General features: G+C 39.5%; 1 protein-coding gene and 1 long non-coding RNA gene across 3 annotated transcripts; one reads left to right on the top strand and one right to left on the bottom strand.

Annotated features, from left to right (window-relative positions):
* Window positions 1-131: 131 nt before the first annotated feature.
* On the top strand, window positions 132-17,179 carry slc19a1 (solute carrier family 19 member 1). 2 transcript variants are annotated; one of them, XM_061889806.1, is made up of 6 exons: window positions 132-220; window positions 2,509-2,997; window positions 6,332-7,115; window positions 7,760-7,952; window positions 10,950-11,091; window positions 16,111-17,179. In XM_061889806.1, the coding sequence occupies exons 2-6, from the start codon at window positions 2,719-2,721 to the stop codon at window positions 16,303-16,305; spliced, it is 1,593 nt and encodes a 530-aa protein (XP_061745790.1). In that variant the 5' UTR covers window positions 132-220; window positions 2,509-2,718; the 3' UTR covers window positions 16,306-17,179. The 2 variants fall into 2 exon arrangements, with proteins under 2 accessions (XP_061745790.1, XP_061745791.1); XM_061889807.1 differs by having other exon boundaries at window positions 159-234.
* LOC133544465 (uncharacterized) lies at window positions 11,310-20,691 on the bottom strand. The gene is made up of 2 exons (XR_009804657.1): window positions 18,574-20,691; window positions 11,310-18,507 (listed from the first exon to the last, which is right to left on the bottom strand). It is a non-coding gene; the product is annotated as an uncharacterized LOC133544465 (long non-coding RNA).
* Between the last annotated feature and the right edge of the window lie 4 nt (window positions 20,692-20,695).

Here is a 20,695-nt window from a genome sequence, read left to right as displayed (position 1 = left end):
GAATTCAATCTTACAATACAATGTAAAATCATTTTAGTGTGCGTGTTGTGAGACATTATGTTTCTCGGTACATTGCTGCCCCCTATGGATGTCTCGTGTACTGCGACATTTTAAGCTGCCATTTTCCAAAGTGAAACTTCAATTACCAGAATCCTTTGCGATGGAACCTCGTCGCTTCAGCCAATGCGAAAGCAGAAGGTCGTGCAGCAAAATACACGAGGTATGTCACGTTAAGTAAGTCGTATCTTTGATTTACTAATAAACTCAAGACGTTGACGAATAAATGGCAATAGAAAACCGGCACGATGTCGCCTTCCTATTATCAGCAATATGTCGAGCAGTTTGCGCTAACAAAGCAAACAAACTTCCCGTTGTATTTGCATCGTTAGCCAGCTAGCTGTATTGTGGTATATTTACTGTTTATTTCCTTTAAAATGGACGGCTGGGGTTATTTTTCGAGTGGAAATATATGTTTTTAATCACGCAGGGACATTGGCAAGGTAGCAGGTTATTGTATTTTTTTGACAACTTATTGTTACTGTACATGGGCTTGTGTAACTTTACATGAAGATATTGCTTAAGACAGCTGAGTCGTGTTATACAATGAGAGTTTTTTTTTAATACAATTCACTAGGTAACTACATTACTGCACTTGAATCATCAAACAAAAAATATATATAAATTGTCCTGCTCTTTGTTTTTAAATGGTGAAGGTTGATCAATGCAACCATGCACCCATTGAGTTTGGCAGAAGTGTTCAGTTCAGTTTCAGTTTTTATTTCCATCCATCCATCTTCTTCCGCTTATCCGAGGTCAGGTCGCGGGGGCACCAGCCTAAGCAGGGAAGCCCAGACTCCCCTCTCCCCAGCCACTTCGTCTAGCTCTTCTCTGGGATCCCGAGGCGTTCCCAGGCCAGCCGGGAGACATAGTCTTCCCAACGTGTCCTGGGTCTTCCCCGTGGCCTCTTACCGGTTGGACGTGCCCTAAACACCTCCCTAGGGAGGCGTTCGGGTGGCATCCTGACCAGATACCCGAACCACCTCATCTGGCTCCTCTCGATGTAGAGGAGCAGCGACTTTACTTTGAGTTCCTCCCGGATGGCAGAGCTTCTCACACTATCTCTAAGGGAGAGCCCCGCCACACGGCAGAGGAAACTCATTTTGGCCGCTTGTACTCGTGATCTTATCCTTACGGTCATGACCCAAAGCTCATGACCATAGGTGAGGATGGGAACGTAGATCGACCGGTAAATTGAGAGTTTTGCTTTCCGGCTCAGCTCTATCTTCACAACAACGGATCGGTACAACGTCCGCATTACTGAAGACGCCGCACCGATCCGCCTGTCGATCTGACGATCCACTCTTCCCTCACTCGTGAACAAGACTCCTAGGTACTTGAACTCCTCAACTTGGGGCAGGATCTCCTCCCCAACCCGGAGATTTTATTTCTGAACAATGTAATGCGTCACACAATTCCAGTTGTTTCATTACAGCACGTCCGAAAAGGAGTAGGAAGAAGCAGAGCTAATTTCATACCATGGCAATTTTATCCAATTTCCTTGTTTTCTGTAAAAAAAATTAAAAAGACTTAGACTAGATTTAGACTTCCTTTTATTGTCATTCAAATTTCAACTTAACAGTACAAATACGAATTACATTTTGTTGCATTAGCTCGTTGTAGTGCAGTATAAATGAGCAATAAGGTGCAGATATAAATGAATAGATTACTGTACAGATAAATATATTGCACTTTTGCTTTATGGATGTATGTTATGTTGTCCTTATATTCCAGCCAGTTAATCCGTTTTGGGGGGGAATTGAGGGGATTATTATGATGTGTTCAAGAGTCTGATGGCCGGAGGGAAAAAGCTGTTACAGAACCTGGAGGTTCGGCTACGGAGGCTGCGGAAACTCTTTCTAGTGAAAACAGTCCTTGGTGGGCGTGGGAGGAGTCTTTGCAGATTTTCTGAGATTGGTCAGGCAGTGGCTTTTTAGCGATTTACTGTGACAGTGAACAACTAAATAATAGATAAATAATATGCTTGAGTAAGCATACAAATATTAAATACATAAATAATCGTTGTCTCAACAAAAAAAGGAAAGAGGGTTCAAGATGTTAATCATACTTCCTGTTTTGTGTACTTTGTGAACAATTGTAGTTTGAATTGTCTCTTAAACGGAATCATATTGGTGCTTTGTTTTATATTTTTGGTTAATCTGTTCCATAATTTAATTCCACATACTTGGTTTTAAGTGCATTGAAATGTTTTAAATTAGATTTTCCTCTAAGGTTATATTTCTCCACTTTTGTTGAGAATAATTATTGTACATTCTTGGGTAGCAGGTTATAGTTTGCTTTGTACATAATTGTAGCTGTTTGCAAATGTACCAAATCGTTGAATTTCAATAATTGTGAATTTATAAATAAAGTGTCTGTATGTTCTCTATATATGTACTTACAAAATAATTGCCAATCAGTGAATGTTATTCTGTTATTGTGTTTTTTCAGGTGAGCAATGAAGCTGACCGGCTGCTGGCTACATAAGCTTGGTGTCACACGTTGTTACAGTGCTCAACAAAGCAAAGGTCAACAACACCTCACATGTGTGTGGGGTGACGGCACGTAGCATTTTAACCACACACACATGCACTATTCGAGACAGTTCGGATAGAAAGAAGGTTGACCAGTGAGCTTAACTTTACCACATCAGCTGACACAATGGTGGCAGACCGGACAGCAGAGCAGGAGAATGAGACAGACCAGAAGGTGTGTGCGGTTGAAGACGTTGGAGGACATGGAGATCTGGATAAAGATGGCTGTACTTTGGAGGAGCCAGTTGCTTCTAAATGTCTCCCAGAGGAAGCAAAGGAGCCACGAAAGTGGATATGGGCCATTATGTTTTTGTGTTTCTACGGGTTTATAGCATCCATCAAGCCTGGGGAACCTTTCATTACGCCGAATCTGCTCAGCACTGAAAAGAACTTTACCAGGCAGCAGGTCAGTAGTGCCCATGCTGCTAATACAGTTTGTGTTCGCTTGTTACAGAACAGCGTTTTGCTTCATGACTGATACTTGTACACAAATGACAACAAAGAATGAAGAATAGATTTTTTATCATGCCGACATTTCAAGCAGGCTATAAGCTAATCGTTACTTCTGTGCAGTTAAACCGGGTGACCTATCAGAAATAATGAGTGTCTTGTGAAGGTGGTCACTGATCCATCTAACTGTGGTGAAATCTTACATTCCTTTTCCGAAAGTGGGTCACTGTTGAATAACTCTGAATAGTTCATAATGGAAGGGGAACATTTTATTTGAATACTAGAATAAGGACTGCACGATTCAGAGAAAAACGGGAACCACAATTTTCTTGCCCACAATTAAGGGCACGATACTCTGCGGCGATTTTTGCGTACATTTGGTACCTTCATCTACGAGCACGTTACGTTTCACAATCAATCTCATAACTCAGAATTAGATATCGACCGATTATCGGCGCTGGTATTTGGGATTTTGACGTATATCTAAATCGGCCTCTTTTTACTGGTTTCAGCCTTTTTTTTATTTCTTACAACTGAAACTGTTAGTAATTCAGCAGATACAAATTATATGCATATTACACCGATATTTAGTATTTAAAAAAGATAATAATTAGTGAAGTAGATGGTAATAATCAATGCTGACGTGCCAAAAGTTAACTCTTTATGAGAAAAGTGGACTTATTTTTTCACTGCAGCGCCCTTGCCCTTCATTTTATTCTCTTCCCCCTGCTATGTTAGTCGCTTGTACACAGCATATTTCTTACATTTAGCTTTTAAAATTTAAATTTTTTGCTTGGAAATCCAGTTTTTGTCCTTCTTCTTTAGCATCTTACTGGTTCTGTTTTGTTTGTTTACACTACTGCAACGATCAAGCCTCCCTCCGCAGCACTCGTGGCGCCGGCTCATTATGGAGTGCGCATGGTCCTTGTACTGTGATTCCATCAAATAACGGGACAGCGATGGATGGACAAAATGACAGACAAGATACCAAAAATCCAAACCTTGTGTAAATATAGAGACACAAAAGGAAGTTATTATAGAAGTAAAGAAGAAGAGGTAGCATTTTCATATTTCAGTTTGAAGGCCGCTTTAAACATTGTGTTGCTACTTGTCCGACGTTTCCTCAGAAAAAATGTAAAAATCTACAAAAAAAACAGTCAATCTCTGCTTAGAATACTTGCATCCTAAAGCAGGCCGTCCCATTGAAATGAATGCAAATCAATTGAATTATAGCATGTCTTTTAAAAAGGAAAGACTATCTTCATGGTTTATGGAGGATGATAAACAGACTGGTTGTACTTGTATAGGTTGTATGAAAGTACCGTAATTTTTGGAATACAAGACTCTAGTGTTTTCCAATGCTTTGAACCCTGCGCTTTATACAATACTGCAGCTAATTTATGGATTTTTCCCGGGTTCACAAGCTTCACCTTCCGGCAAGGAATTTTGCCTCTTCACATCAGACCAATTTTATTGCTGATTAGGTCACAGTGGACCAAATACATTTTTTACATTAAATCAACACACTCACACAAATATTCAATCAGCCATTTAGCGCATTACGGATTCACCCTCATCTTGGAGAACATACAACAAAATGCACAAAACGTCGCCTCAAAACCGAAGAAGATCGAGCCGGCCATCAAAAAAACGCAACCGTCGCCGCACGGAACGCAAATTCACCCCTAATAAGAGGCTCTGAAAGGCCAGGCACAACTGTATGTTGTGTTACAGGCTCTGTCTTTGGTTAAATATGTGAAGTGAAGTTAATTATATTTATATAGCGTTTTTCTCTAGTGACTCAAAGGGCTTTAAATAGTGAAACCCATTATCTGCATCTTTAAGCTACATTTAAACCAGTGTGGGTGGCACTGCGAGCAGGTGAGTAAAGCGTCTTGCTCAAGGACACAACAGCTGTGACTAGGATGGCGGAAGCAGGAATCGAACCTGGGACCCTCAAGTTGCTGGCACGGCTGCTCTACCAACCAACCCACGCTACCCCAGTGCTTGTAAATATTTCAATGTGCACACCTTTGGCCAATAGACTTGTGCAGCTAATATACAGTGGGACAAAAAAGTATTTAGTCAGCCACCGATTGTGCGAGTTCTCCCACTAAAATGATGACAGAGGTCTGTAATTTTCATCATAGGTACACTTCAACTGTGAGAGACAGAATGTGAAAAAAAATCCAGGAATTTACATTGTAGGAATTTTAAAGAATTTATTTGTAAATTATGGTGGAAAATAAGTATTTGGTCAACCATTCAAAGCTCTCACTGATGGAAGGAGGCTTTGGCTCAAAATCTCACGATACATGGCCCCATTCATTCTTTTCTTAACACGGATCAATCGTCCTGTCCCCTTAGCAGAAAAACAGCCCTTAAGCATGATGTTTCCACCCCCATGCTTCACAGTAGGTCTGGTGTTCTTGGGATTCAACTCAGTATTCTTCTTCCTCCAAACACGACGTGTTGAGTTTATAACAAAATGGTTACATGGATGATACAGCAGAGGATTGGGAGAATGTCATGTGGTCAGATGAAACCAAAATAGAACTTTTCGGTATAAACTCAACTCGTCGTGTTTAGAGGAAGAAGAATACTGAGTTGCATCCCAAGAACACCGTACCTACTGTGAAGCATGGGGGTGGAAACATCATGCTTTGGGGCTGTTTTTCTGCTAAGGGGACAGGACGACTGATCCGTGTTAAGGAAAGAATGAATGGGGCCATGTATCGTGAGATTTTGAGCCAAAACCTCCTTCCGTCAGTGAGAGCTTGGAATGGTTGACCAAATACTTATTTTCCACCATAATTTACAAATAAATTCTTTAAAATTCCTACAATGTGAATTCCTGGATTTTTTTTCACATTCTGTCTCTCACAGTTGAAGTGTACCTATGATGAAAATTACAGACCTCTGTCATCATTTTAAGTGGGAGAACTTGCACAATCGGTGGCTGACTAAATACCTTTTTGCCCCACTGTATGTAAATAACATTTGTCCAAAAAAAAGGTTCTTGCAGCTTACATATAGTTGCAGTGTATAGTACATACATCTTTCCAAAAAGTGAATTGGACCTCTACATCTAAAGGTATTTATCCTATTAAGGCTTTATAATGTCAAAAATAATGCAATAAAAAGCTTAAAACTTCAAAGCCAGTGATGGTCTAAGAATACTGATCTGTATCAAGACTTATAACACAAAACCTAAAAGTCCTGCCCGCGGCCCAAAAAAATTTGGTTTATTTAATGACTATTCAATCTTCCTGTCATTCTTGTGTTTATAGGTGACCAATGAGATCACGCCAGTGCTGACGTACTCCTACATGGCAGTGCTGGTTCCAGCCTTCCTGCTGACTGATTTTCTGCGCTACAAGCCAGTTCTGGTAATCCAGGGTATCAGTCATGTGGTTATCTGGATCCTTTTGCTCTTGGGTACATCCCTCATTGAGATGCAGTTCATGGAATTCTTCTACGGTGTGACCATGGCATGCCGCGTGGCATACTCCTCCTACATCTTCTCCCTGGTCAGCCTGAGCCTATACCAGCGTGTGGCCAGCTACTCGCGTGCCTCGGTCCTCTTTGGAGTGTTCATCAGCTCGGTGATTGGCCAGCTTTTCATTTCAGTGGGCAACGTCACTTACTACACCCTCAGTCTTATTTCTTTGGGTTTTGTCAGCTTTGGTCTGGTGCTGTCACTATGCCTGCCCTGGCCAAAGCGCTCCTTGTTTTTTAATCAGGCACGCAATCAGGAGCACAGAGAAGTGTCCGCTCAAGTAGCCACCAAGGCGGAACTGGACAAGATGAACCCAAAGGATGGCGGCTTGACCACAGCCCTGTCCACATGCTCTGCATCCCACTGGAAGGACTCAATCTTTTTACAGATGCTGATGGAGTTGAAAACTGTAGTGAAAAGACCCAACCTGCGACTGTGGTCCCTTTGGTGGGTGTTCAACTCCACAGGGTACTACCTGGTGTTGTTCTACGTACACATCTTGTGGAGTAACTTTTCCACGGCCACTGACAAGAACATTTACAATGGAGGAGTGGAGGCTGCTTCTACCTTACTGAGTAAGACATTTTGAGAACTTTCCAGATATCTATTATTTTAGTAATCGAGTAATCTATCGATAAGTTTGTTTTGATTAATGGAGTAATCTGCCTTAATGTGTATCTTAGGGAAAATAGTTGAAATGCAAAGATTTTTCTGCTTGACATAACCTCATAACCTTTTTTAATTGTATATACCTTCCCTCACTTTCTATTTACCTCATTTTAACTTTCTTTACCTTGTTTGATTTTCTTTACCTTTAATTTACATTCTTGTTTCATTTACCTTCTTTTACATTCTTTTTACCTTTCCTTACCTTATATTTACCTTCCTTAAACTTTCTCTTACCTTCTATTTACTGTTTTACCTTCATTTACCATGTTTTACCTATGTTTACCATCTTTTACCTTCCATTTAACTTGTTTGACCTACTTTTACCTTTTTCATGTGCTTTGTATTTGATGAATCTCTGATTAGTTAAACTTATTTAACGATTAATCAAAGCAACATACTAGAAATCAAAACTATTTAAAGTTAAAATAGTAGATTTTTAATCGGTTAATCATTGCACACTTAACTTCAATGTTACATTGTCCACTGCTGTCGCACTGTGTCCAAGTTGATAATAAATACCTTGACTTTTGTTCAAATCATTCTTTTGCAGGTGTTTTGACCTCTTTCATCGCAGGCTTTGTGAAAATCCGATGGAATATCTGGTCAGAGCTGGTGATTGCTGTGATCACAGCCTTGCAGGCTGGACTCCTGCTGCTAATGGGCACCACCAAAAACATCTGGGTCTGTTATACGGCCTACGTCCTTTTCAGAGGCTTCTACCAGTTCCTGGTGCCAATCGCTACGTGAGTGCAGACATGTTTGTTAAAGACCAGGTCTAAATCCAGTTTAAATCTTGTGGGAGATTGTTGCATAAGTACATAGGTTTCCTCATCAGTAGCTTGGAGAGCGTAAAGTTTCACACTACACAAGTCAGCAATATTTCTTGAGGTTAGTGACAAATTATGTGTGATCGTATAAATGACACATTCCAGAAATCTGGTAAGTAGGCCATGTCCCACTTGGAGTTTTAGGTAAACTGTGAAAATAATATAAGCATGTAAAGTTATATGTAAACAAAGAAAAATAGATTGGATATATGTCATGATTTTTTTTTTAGTTCCTCAAAGCGCATTACACTAGGTAGCCATTTTTCATTCAGTCCACAGTCACACAGAAATCTTTTCGTGACCGCTTCTGTCTTTAAAAAAAAAAAAATGCAATAAAGGGGATTCAGTGCCTTGCAAAATAAGTATTAACCCCTCCTTGGATGTTTCAACCTTTTATGAATTTTATACATAAAAACATGGTCTATTAAATTTAGTTTTCATGTTCATGTAAACAGATTTTCAATTAAGTATCAGTTAAATAAAAACATCAGTATTCACACAAAATACATTCATCTTTGCAATTCAAAAAACTCCAAACAGTGCTTATCTGTATTGATCTCATCAGAAACATTTGGAAATAGACATACACAGAAAATAAGTTGACAAAGAGCTAATTAGTTGAATGATATTAAATAATTATTAACTTAAGGGGGAACTGCATTTTTTAAATTAAAATTTTGCCTATCATTCACAATCCTTATGTAAGACAAGCACACATGTTTTTCTTTCTATGCACTCTGTAACTAGTTAACAAATGCGACCAAAAGTCCGCTTACAATGGAGCCTATAGGAGTCCCTCTATTCTGCCTATAAAGTGCTCAAAAAGCATCCAAACACCTTTTTAAAGGTTTTATATACACACTGTAAGTATATATGAATGTCGTAACAGGCTCATTTATATTAAGATGTAATATTTACATATTTTGATAACTTTAAGAATACAGCGTCACATTAATTTAAAAACACATCACAACGTTCGCTTTTTCCCTTTGACATCACTGATTATTACGGTACTCACTGCAGACTTCATGAGAGACCACAAAAATGATAAGAAATCACTTGTACAATGTTTGCTTTCGCTAGGATGCCGACTGCTAGGATGTTCATATGTTCTTGTTTAGATGAAGAATGACTCAGAATCCTCGTGAAGAAAAAAAATCGGTGGAACCAAGCGTCTTTTTGTGTCTGAAAGCAGCTCACCAACTGATATTGTCAACATAGCCACGTAAGCTTGTTAACTCACTGTGATTACAGCGCCGGTATTAATAGTTTGTCTGTGTTAGAGCTTCTAATAACAATATCACAAATTATTGGTTAATATTCAATCCACGAAATGTAATTCGAGTGTTGTTGGCATTTTTTAGAGGGCTTTTTGGGTGGAATAGAGGACTTCCCATTGGCTTTGATTTAAGCAAACTTTTATTTACGTTTATTTACAAGTTAGAATGCCTTTAAAAAGAAAACGTCTGTCTCTTTGTTTCTCATAAAGATTGCGAACGATAGGCAAAAGTTTTGAAAAAGTGCAATTCCCCTTTAAAGTGCAAATGAAATTAATTCAGAAACTTTATACTAACATTAACATATCTTTGTAAATTGATAACCTTAAACAGTACTGTACATACAGTACGTATACATATACATATATATGTGTCTGTATATACCATATTTTCTGGGCTATAGAGCACGCCAGTATTAGGTCGCACCCACCAAATTTTATAAAAAAAAATGTTTTTTACATTTATAAGGACTGGACTGTAATCCCCAGATATATACCGGTACAAAATAGTTTGTAAATGTTTATCTAAATACCTTAATTGTTTCCAAACGGGGCTTGTAACACGGAAATAAACAGAAGTCATCGTCATGGACCCACTAGCTGCGGACGCTAACTTTCCAATCAGCTTTGCAGACTCAGTAACTACACGGTTTTAGTGAATTTGCAAAACTGAAACAAGACAAAAAGAATGACATTGTAAGTTAATAATACTAACAAAGACACTGTAAATATGTTAGCATATTAGCTAATGCTAATTTTGCAAGCTTGATTACATTTCGATAGCACATGCAAATATGCATAAAAACACATCACATGTGACGGTTTAGTAAGTATAAATTCCATCCATCCATTTTCTACCACTTGCATTCCGGCGGTAGGCGGGGTACACCCTGGACAAGTCGCCACCTCATCACAGGGCCAACACAGATAGACAGACAACATTTACACTCACATTCACACCAATTTTGTGTTGCCAGTCAACCTATCCCCAGGTGCGAGGAAGCCGCAGTACCCGAAGGGAACCCACACATATATACTCCACACAGAGCTCGAACCCAGGACCTTCGTATTGTGAGGCAGACGCGCTGCCCTACAATATAACTAAAACTATTTTTTAAGTACACATTGTTTTAGTTATATTGTAAAACTTACAAATGTTGCTTGGACTGGGGTGATGATAAAAAATCCTTTCGAGCCGAAATGTTATGGATGATTACACTTCCAAGTTCAAGGCACGAAACAGGAAGTACACTTTCAACCTGCAGCACCTACAGTGAGCAAACTCCTCCAAAAGATGGTGCCATAGCACAAACAATATCACACCTATTCCAGTGTCTTTGTTGGTGTACCATAATATGAAAACTATTTGTTGAATACAAAACTTTATGGCAAATAAAATCCATAAATTAGCTGCACCGTTTTATATGCAGCAGGGTTCAAAGCTTTGGAAATAAGTAGCAGCTTATAGTCGGGAAAATACGATGTAAACTATTTTCCCACATTTTGGTTTTCATTTTGGATTCCACTGCACTAATCCCAGTCAGAGGTGTAAAGTTTTCCAATCTGCAGGAAAAATGACACATTTTAATCACAAAACTAAAACCTGTCAATTGGGCCCTCACTGTTTTGGTGTGTAGTTTCCAGATCGCATCGTCGCTCACCAAGGAGCTCTGTGCCCTGGTGTTTGGTGTTAACACCTTCTTGGGGACCATCCTAAAGACAATCATCAACTTGATATTTGCTGACAAGAGGGGCCTGGCTTTGGATGTACACAGTCAGGTAAGCAGGAGCTTTGTTGGCACATTACCTGTCTTTCTAACACATTTTAAGGGAAACTGCAAGTTTTGGGGGATTTTGACCATCATCCATCCATAATCCTTATGTTAAACCAGAAGCTGTCCTGGCTAGATTTACATCCTGGGCGAACTATCCCTTGGGGGTGGCCTAACGCCCCCAAAAAAGACTTGCCCCAAAACCATGTCAACACAAACAATATGTTATATTGTGTTATTTTATTACATAATCCTAAATACAAAAAGGTAACAAGAACAGAGAAAAAACTAAATAAATAAATGAAATATACACATAAACACCAACTAACCATGCCAGTAATTTCATCAAAGCCATGTAAAAACGTCCAAAAACCGGGACACATTGTACAGTATATCCAAGCTGTAACCATGTCGTAACGGGCACATTCATGATAACATGTAATATAATATGTAAGTCATTTTGCCGCATAATCGGAACTTATTTCTTCGGCGCGTTGATTTCACAGAGCGCATATCAACAAACGCTCGTTCCGTCAACAACAAGAGTGGGAGTGTCTTCTGTGTTTGCCATCACTAATCGTGGCAGCACTGACAACTACTTTGGGGCAAATGATCCCAAATGATAGTGAAACACTAAGCCATTCTCGTACCATTGCTAAACATTTAATCACCAAACTATAAAAATAAAACCGGGATGTTGACTGATGCGATAAATGTATCTTTCAGCAGACTTGTATAAATTGAGCTGGTAAGTTCAGCATTATCTTGTAGTCAAAAATGCAGAGAGCAAACAAGCATCTTGCTATGTCTTCTTAGTAATGTCGTCGAGGTTAAGTTGAGCGTCTATATTCACTGCTTCAGTCAGTCTGGATTTTTAGCATAGTTTATGGACTTTCTTCGCTTATTTGTGAAGTGGATTATATTTATATAGCGCCTTTTCTCTAGTGAGTCAAAGCGCTTTATATAGTGAAACCCAATATCTATTTTTTTTTACATTTAAACCAGTGTGTTTGGCACTGGGAGCGGGTGGGTTAAGTGCCTTGCCCAAGGACACAACAGCAGTGACTAGGAAGGCGGAAGAGGGGATCGAACCTGCAACCCTCAAGTTGCTGGCACGGCCGCTCTACCAACCGAGCTATACAGCTATACGCAACTTTCTATGATACACGTGCAAGGTCTGATTTATAACCTAGCAATAACTTTTATTAACTCAAAGCAGCAGCTCAAGTAGCTAGTTTGCCACTCGGTAGTAGCCTAACAGGCTGTGAGCATTAGTGCTTTGTGACTATGCCAGAAAAGTAGATCCTCTGGGTTAGCTCTTTGCTACAGCTGGGTTAGTATGCAGGTTACGGCATATGAATGATGAAGCCTAATCGGATGAGAGGCGAAACGTCTTCTTAGACAAACTAAATAATTCAGTTGCGATCAATTAAATGCCCTGAGATTACAATGACCTGGATTAAAGTAGAACATCCATAGACATAAGTAGAACATCGTTTAGATGTACGGCTTCATGGTGGCAAAGGGGTTAGTGTGTCCGCCTCACAATACGAAGATCCTGAGTAGTCAGGGTTCAATCCCGGGCTCGGGATCTTTCTGTGTGGAGTTTGCATGTCCTCCCCGGGAATGCGTGGGTTCCCTCCGGGTACTCCGGCTTCCTCCCACTTCCAAAGACATGCACCTGGGGATAGGTTGATTGGCAACACTAAATTGGCCCTAGTGTGTGAATGTGAGTGTGAATGTTGTCTGTCTATCTGTGTTGGCCCTGCGATGAGGTGGCGACTTGTCCAGGGTGCACCCCGCCTTCCGCCCGATTGTTGCTGAGATAGGCACAAGCGCCACCCGCGACCCCAAAGAGAATAAGCAATAGAAAATGGATGGATGTTTAGATGTTTTTAAAGGACTTTATAGGCAGAGGAGGTGAATCCTCATTACCTGCAATGTTAGCCGCCTTGTGCTAGAGGTTTTTCACAACATTGAATGTGCAGAAAAGGGAAATACATTTGTGTTCTTGTATCACGTAAGGATTGTGGAGGACAGGCAATATTAAAAAAAAAAAGGTGGGGACTTATTTTTACGGTATGTTATTGACAAATTTTGATATGTTAAATTGTAAAAACCTAAAATGATAATACTGCGTTACATTACAAGATATACAAATTGACATCACAGTGGAGGAGTGGGCAGCCCATCTGCCTAAAGGTAAAACGGTTCTTGGTTGATTGGAGACTAAATTATTCATACAAAACCAGTGAAGTTGGCATGTTGTGTAAATGGTAAATAAAAACAGAATACAATGATTAGCAAATTCTTTTCAACCAATATTCAATTCAAGAGACTGCATATACTTAACGTTCGAACTGGAAAACTTTGTTATTTTTTGCAAATATTAGCTCATTTGGAATTTAATGCCTGCAACATGTTTAAAAAAAGGCAAAAAGGACTGAGAAAGTTGAGGAATGTTCATCAAACACTTATTTGGAACATCCAACAGGTGAACAGACTAATTGGGAACAGGTGGTTGCTATGATTGGGTATAAAAGCAGCTTCCATGAAATGCTCAGTCATTCACAAACAAGGATGGGGCGAGGTTCACCACTTTGTGAACAAATGCGTGAGTAATTTTGTTTTTTAGAGCATTTCTCAACGAGCTATTGCAAGGAACATAGGGATTTCACCATCTACGGTCCATAAGATCGTCAAATGGTTCAGAGAATCTGAAGAAATTACTGCACGTAAGAGGCAAGGCTGAAAAATACCATTGAATGCCGATGACCTTCGATCCCTCAGGCGGTACTGCATCAAAAAGCAACATAGGTGTGTAAAGGATATCACCACATGGGCTCAGGAACACTTCCGAAAACCACTGTCAGTAACTACAGTTCGTCGCCACATCTGTAAGTGCAAGTTAAAACTCTACTACGCAAAGCGAAAGCCATTTATCAACAACACCCAGAAACGCCGCCGGCTTCGCTGGGCCTGAGCTCCTCTAAGATGGACTAATGCAAAGTGGAAAAGTGTTCTGTGATCTGACGAGTCACCATTTCAAATAGTTTTTGGAAACTGTGGACGTTGTGTCTTCCGGAACTAGGAGGAAAAGAACCATCCGGATTCTTCTAGGCACAAATTTCAAAAGCCAGCATCTGTGATGGTATGGGGGTGTATTAGTGCCCAAGACATGGGTAATTTACACATCTGTGAAGGCACCATTAATGCTGAAAGGTACATATAGGTTTTGAAGCAACATATGTTTCCATCCAAGAAATGCTTTCATGGACGCCCCTGGTTATTTCAGCAAGACAATGCCAAGCCACGTGTTGCAACAGCTTTGCTTCATAGTAAAACAGTGCGGGTACTAGACTGGCCTGCCTGTAGTCTCGACTTGTCTCCCGTTGAAAATGTGTGGCACATTATGAAACCTAAAATATGACAACGAAGACCCCAGACTGTTGAAAGCAAGAATGAGAAATAATTCCACCTGAAAAGCTTCAAAAATTGGTCTCCTCAGTTCCAAACGTCTACTGAGTGCTGTTAAAAGGAAAGGCCATGTAACACAGTGGTAAAAATGCCCCTGTGCCAACTTTTTTGCAATGTGTTGCTGCCATTAAATTCCAAGTTAATGATTATTTGCAAAAAAAAAATTAAGTTCTCAGTTGGAACTTTAAATATCTTGTCTTTGCATTCTATTCAATTGAATATAAGTTGAAAAGTATTTGCAAATCATTGTATTCTGTTTTTATTTAGGAATTACACAACGTGCCAATTCCACCGGTTTTGGGTTTTGTAGCTGTGAATGCTTATTAGTACGGATGTTCCGATACCAACCATCCATGAGTGAGATCGGCTGATGCGAATACCGATACCAATGTGTTAACTGTAAATTTAAAAATTTATGGTGAGCGCTATTTGCAGTTGAACAATTTTAAAATGTGTTTCTTATTCTCATATGTTCAGCATCATCCTCCAGTGATAATGTGATACTTGTTAATGATACCTATATTAAGAAATGCAGGTTATTTGCTGTAATGGAGGTGATTATTAGCTTAGAGGAGCGTCTCCACACTGTGTATGGCGACACATTATTACAGGGGTCGGGAACCTTTTTTGGCTGAAAGAGCCATACAAGCCAAATATTTATAAAAGTATTTCTGTGAGAGCCATATATATGTATATATATATATTTTTTTTAACACTGAATACAACTACATGCGTGCATTTTAAGAAGGATCAACATGTTTAGAGTATAATACGTCTCTTATTCTTTTTAATAACACTGTTATTCTGAGGCTAACCAAAAATAAATAAAATATTTCTTACCATTAATCCGACTTCTTGAACAGGTGCGGTAGAAACCGGATAGATGGATGAAAATGCATGAGAATGGTTTGTTTTTGTAACGTTATTTTTGACACTGTGATTACCAGCTGAATTATTCATTACTTATCGTGTTAAGCAATGTCAGCTAAGATTTATCTGAGAGCCAGGTGCAGTCATCAAAAGAGCCACATCTGGCTCTAGAGCCATAGGTTCCCTACCCCTGCATTATTAGGTGCTACCCGCTTGTCAGCTGGGCGACTAAAAATAAATAGTCTCTGCCAAATGGGATCGACATTTGTGATTGGCACTAAATTGTATTAATCGGTTTATCGGCAATGGTGATTGTGTAGTTTAAAAAAAAAAATAGACCAATATTAATGTGTGGCCTGATCCATCAGCCCATCCCTACTTATTAGTCAGTATGTATTCTGTGACTGGATGGAGGGTTTGATGAAATACTTAATGCTGCTATATGTCATTTGCTCAAAATATATATATATTTTTAAAACCAACAACTGCTACCATATTACCAATAGTGCTTTAAGAAAACCTATTTTAAAAATTCCTATTCGTCACAACTATAAGTTAAATCAGTGCGGTGTAGACCAGCAAGATTGCGGGATTGCTGTTCCTTTCTGCGACATACAGCAACTTTAAAGTCAATTAACGGAACATTATATCCTGATTAGTGCTCTGTTTTTTTCCCCAGTTCCTGGTGTACTTCATTTACTTCGCCCTGCTCACTGTCGTCTACTGTGTAAGTGCCGCTGTCGTCATCTTCCGTCACTTTAGAAGCCAGCCCAAGAAACAAGACGGCGCCGGCCCACAGTCCAAACCGTTTGAGCTCAGCAACATCACTGCTGAGGTAGAACCTTTGTCCAGCAGCAACAATGCCAAGACATAACATTGTCCACATACAGGACTTGTTAGGATCCTCTCACTCATTTGAATGAGTCCTAATCGTGCGTAAGTGCCTCACAAGCCGGCTGGTACAAGTGTCAGGTACGAAAAGTTTCACCTTGTTTTAACGCACTTTTAATGACACCAAGCTCCAGTGTTGTGGGACCCCCCCCCCCAACGAAGGTCAGGCTGGGCTGATTTTGGATTTGGTTGTCCTCCTGATTTAGGTACAGCAAACAAAAGATTTGATTATGAGGACACGACTAAACACCTTGCTAAATCACGATTTGTTTCTAAATCATTGCTTTAAAAATCACTTATTTTCCCAGCAGCACTAACAAAATACTCTTGTTAATCATTTTAATTCAATGTAATGATTTTTAAGCTGTTTTATGTATTTGTTCCTGGAACACATCCCTATTCAGCCATATAGGAAGTTTTCTTTTTAAAATTTTGACTTACCCTGTTGGCTTTGACGCCCGAAAGCACTTGTGCTAGATAAATCATGGAAATTGCAACAACGCTTCATCAGTAGGGTAAAACTAACCTGTCTATCGACGGTTTAAACACAGCTTAAGTTCCCTATTAGTGGATGAACAAGCCAACGCTTGGTGAATTCTGCTTCACAATGATAGGAAGAGACAACACGAAAGGATCATTTATGTACTTACATATGCAATAAGAAGTATTTGCAGGTTTTGATATAACAATTACTTTATATGCATTTTTGAATATAATGATAATCATCTGGAATATGAAAAATATAAACTGATGTTACAATATTGCTGATAAAAAATATCCTGTGAACTTGTCTGATTGCTGTAAAACTTTTTTTTGTACATTTCCAGAATAAATGGATTAAACTGTAGTAATGATAATCTTGGTCTCACCCGTGTTGATTTCTACCATTCCCAGGAGAAGTTACTGCCTTCAAATTGGTGGTTTCAAAGCAAGTAGAGGTACATATTTTAACTTCAAGTCAATGTATTGTTTGTTCAGCTGCACTTGTTTATGTTTTCCATGCAGTGTTTTGATCTGCACCCCTCAGCGATGATTGCTTGTTTTGTGTGCCAGTTACTTCTTCAGCTGCAGTCATGAACCAGTCTTGGTGTGTGTGCAACAAAAACACCATCTTTATTATTTAGAAGACTATTTGGTTTTTTTTATTAATCCATTTTAATTGCGGCTTAACTGTTTAGTGTCTATTTTTGATTTGTCAAAAGTGCATTGAAACAAAAAATATTTCAGTATCAAATGCAAAGTAAATGCAAGAGAAAAACGTTAAAAGCGGGTCAGTGTGGAAATGAAGACCGATGCATTCAATTAAAAAATATCAGATGTGCACAATTATACAATTGTTAATTGACAATGGTCTCTTTCCCCCCCTCTGTTATCAGTGCATTCCCTCCTCACACGGATGCTGCAGGACAGCACACTGTACTGATGTAGTCGTAGTGTCAGCCTGCGTAAGGTATGCTGACTGACACCGCAGGATTTCCTTGTATTGTCTCAAGTTCACGTGACAATTCTGAACTAGGCATGATTCCCTTCTTTCCATGTCCAAGCTTTCGTCATACCATATCAACAGTTGTTTTGAAATATATAGATTTCCAGGTAAAAAAGGTAAAAATAGAGGGGTTTTAATTTTCTGCACAAATCGCCATTAAATCAATTAAAAGACAAATTGCAGTGATAGTTCTGGGGAAAATCTGTTCCTGCTAGATTTAGTCCAGGAGGGTGAACAGACCGTGGGCAGGGTCTGAGGTCTCCTTGAGGATGTTGTGCGTTTGATGCATGCAATGTTTCTTCTCAACATCCTCAATGGCTGTAAGTAGAGTGATATATGATTTTTTTCGCCAGACCGCTTGGTCTGCTACAGTGTAGTTCCCTTAACAGACTGACACAGATGGTTGAATTGCTCTCAATTGAGTATCCTTGAGGTGCATCCTTAGTCATTTCTGGAAAAGGGAACCGCTGATGAACCCTCTTGACCAGGTTGAAGGACCAGGAGAGGTTCTCAATTATGTGAATACCAAAAATTTAATTCTGAAGACTTGTTATACAGCCAACCCATTGAGTTACATTGATTGGACTTTGATGTGCCTCTTAACTTTCTGAAGTCAATGAGTTCTATAATTTTGAGGGAATTTTAAGTAGCAAGTTATCCTATTCCTCACACCAAGCAGCCAGATGTTCTACCCCCAACCTGTGGGCTGGGGGTAGAACCTCTACCCCCAGCCTGTAGGCTGGGGGTAGAACATCTACCCCCAACCTGTAGGCTGTCTAATTGCATTACTGATGAGACCAATCCCCCCAAGTGTCATTTGCAAATGTTGTAATGGAGTTGGATACATGCACAGGTGTAAAGACGTGGGTGAAGAGGGAATAGAGGAAGCGACCAAGCACATAGCCCTGTGGTATGCTTGTTTTGAGTATGAAAGCAGAGGAACAGGTATGTCCTGAACTAACATGATGTGGTCTCTTGATCAGAAATTTCTTTGTCCATTGACAAAGGTTGATGGTGCCCAAGGTTTGTAAATGGTTTTAAAGGAATGACAGTATTGAATACTGAACTATGTTGTTATCCAGATGTGTGAGTACAGAGTGTCAGTCTGTGGAGACCGCGTTGTCTGTGCTCTCTGTTGCTGCGGTAGGCAAACTGGTACGGATACAGTCTTTTGTGTAACAGACTAGACCTTCAAAACACTTTTATTATAATACGTGTTAAATAAAACGGTTCTTAACAGGACTCAAACCCATATCCTGTGAATCACAACATAGTGTCACTAACTACTGCACCATAGGTTTTTAGCATGTCTGATATCATCATAAAATATATGACATGTATAACGCTTCCCAAGTGAGAAAACCTGTTGTATTGCGTAAATGCTTATGGTTGAGACTGGAGATGTCCGATAATGGCTTTTTTGCCGATATCCGATATTGTCCAAATCTTGATTACCAATTCCGATATCAACCGATACCGATGTATACAGTCATGGAATTAACACATGATTATGCCTAATTTTGTTGTGATGCCCCACTGGATGCATTAAACAATGTAACAAGGTTTTCCAAAATAAATCAACTCTAGTTATTGGAAATAAATGCCAACATGGCACTGCCATATTTATTATTGAAGTCACAAAGTGCATTTTTTTTTTTTTTACATGCCTCAAAACAGCAGCTTGGAATTTGGGACATGCGCTCCCTGAGAGAGCATGAGGAGGTTGAGGTGGGGGAAGGTGTAGCAGGGGGTGTATATTGTAGCGTCCCGGAAGAGTTAATGCTGCAAGTGGTTCTGGGTTTTTGTTGTGTTGTGTTTATATTGTGTTACGGTGCGGATGTGTTTGTCATTCTTGTTGGTGAGGGTTCACAGTGTGGCGCATATTTGTAACAGTGGTAAATTAATTGTTTATACGGCCACACTCAGTGTGACTTGTATGGCTGTTGAGCTAGTATGACTTGCATTCACTTGTGTGTGTGAAAAGCCGTAGATATTATGTGACTGGGCCGGCACACAAAGGAAGTGCTTTTAAGGTTTATTGGTGCTCTGTACTTCTCCCTACATCCGTGTACACAATGGCGTTTTAAAAAGTAATACATTTTAATTTTTGAAACAGATTCCGATCATTTTGAAACCAATACCGATAATTTCTGATATTACAATTTAAAGCATTTATCGGCCGATAATATCGGCAGTTCGATATTATCGGACATCCCTAGTCTTAACTAGGTATGTGCCAATCGATCGGGCAGCAGTTAATATTGGCCGGTTCACATATACAGTGGGGCAAAAAAGTATTTAGTCAGCCACCGATTGTGCAAGTTCTCCCACTTAAAATGATGACAGAGGTCTGTAATTTTCATCATAGGTACACTTCAACTGTGAGAGACAGAATGTGAAAAAAAAATCCAGAAATTCACATTGTAGGAATTTTATAGAATTTATTTGAAAATTATGGTGGAAAATAAGTATTTAGTCAACCATTCAAAGCTCTCACCGATGGAAGGAGGTTTTGGCCCAAAATCTCACGATACATTGCCCCATTCATTCTTTCCACGACGAGTTGAGTTTATACCAAAATGGATACATGGATGATACAGCAGAGGATTGGGAGAATGTCATGTGGTCAGATAAAACCAAAATAGAACTATTTGGTATAAACTCAACTCGTCGTGTTTGGAGGAAGAATAATTCTGAGCTGCATCCCAAGAACACCACACCTACTGTGAAGCATGGGGGTGAAAACATCCTGATTTGGGGCTGTTTTTCTGCTAAGGGGACAGGACGGTTGATCCGTGTCAAGGAATGAATGAATGGGGCCATATATCGTGAGATTTTAAGCCAAAACCGCCTTCCATCAGTGAGAGCTTTGAATGGTTGACTAAAT

Source organism: Nerophis ophidion, linkage group LG27 (genome assembly GCF_033978795.1).
Source record: "Nerophis ophidion isolate RoL-2023_Sa linkage group LG27, RoL_Noph_v1.0, whole genome shotgun sequence".
Taxonomy (NCBI): Eukaryota; Metazoa; Chordata; class Actinopteri; order Syngnathiformes; family Syngnathidae; genus Nerophis; species Nerophis ophidion.
This window is presented reverse-complemented; position numbering and strand designations above follow the sequence as displayed.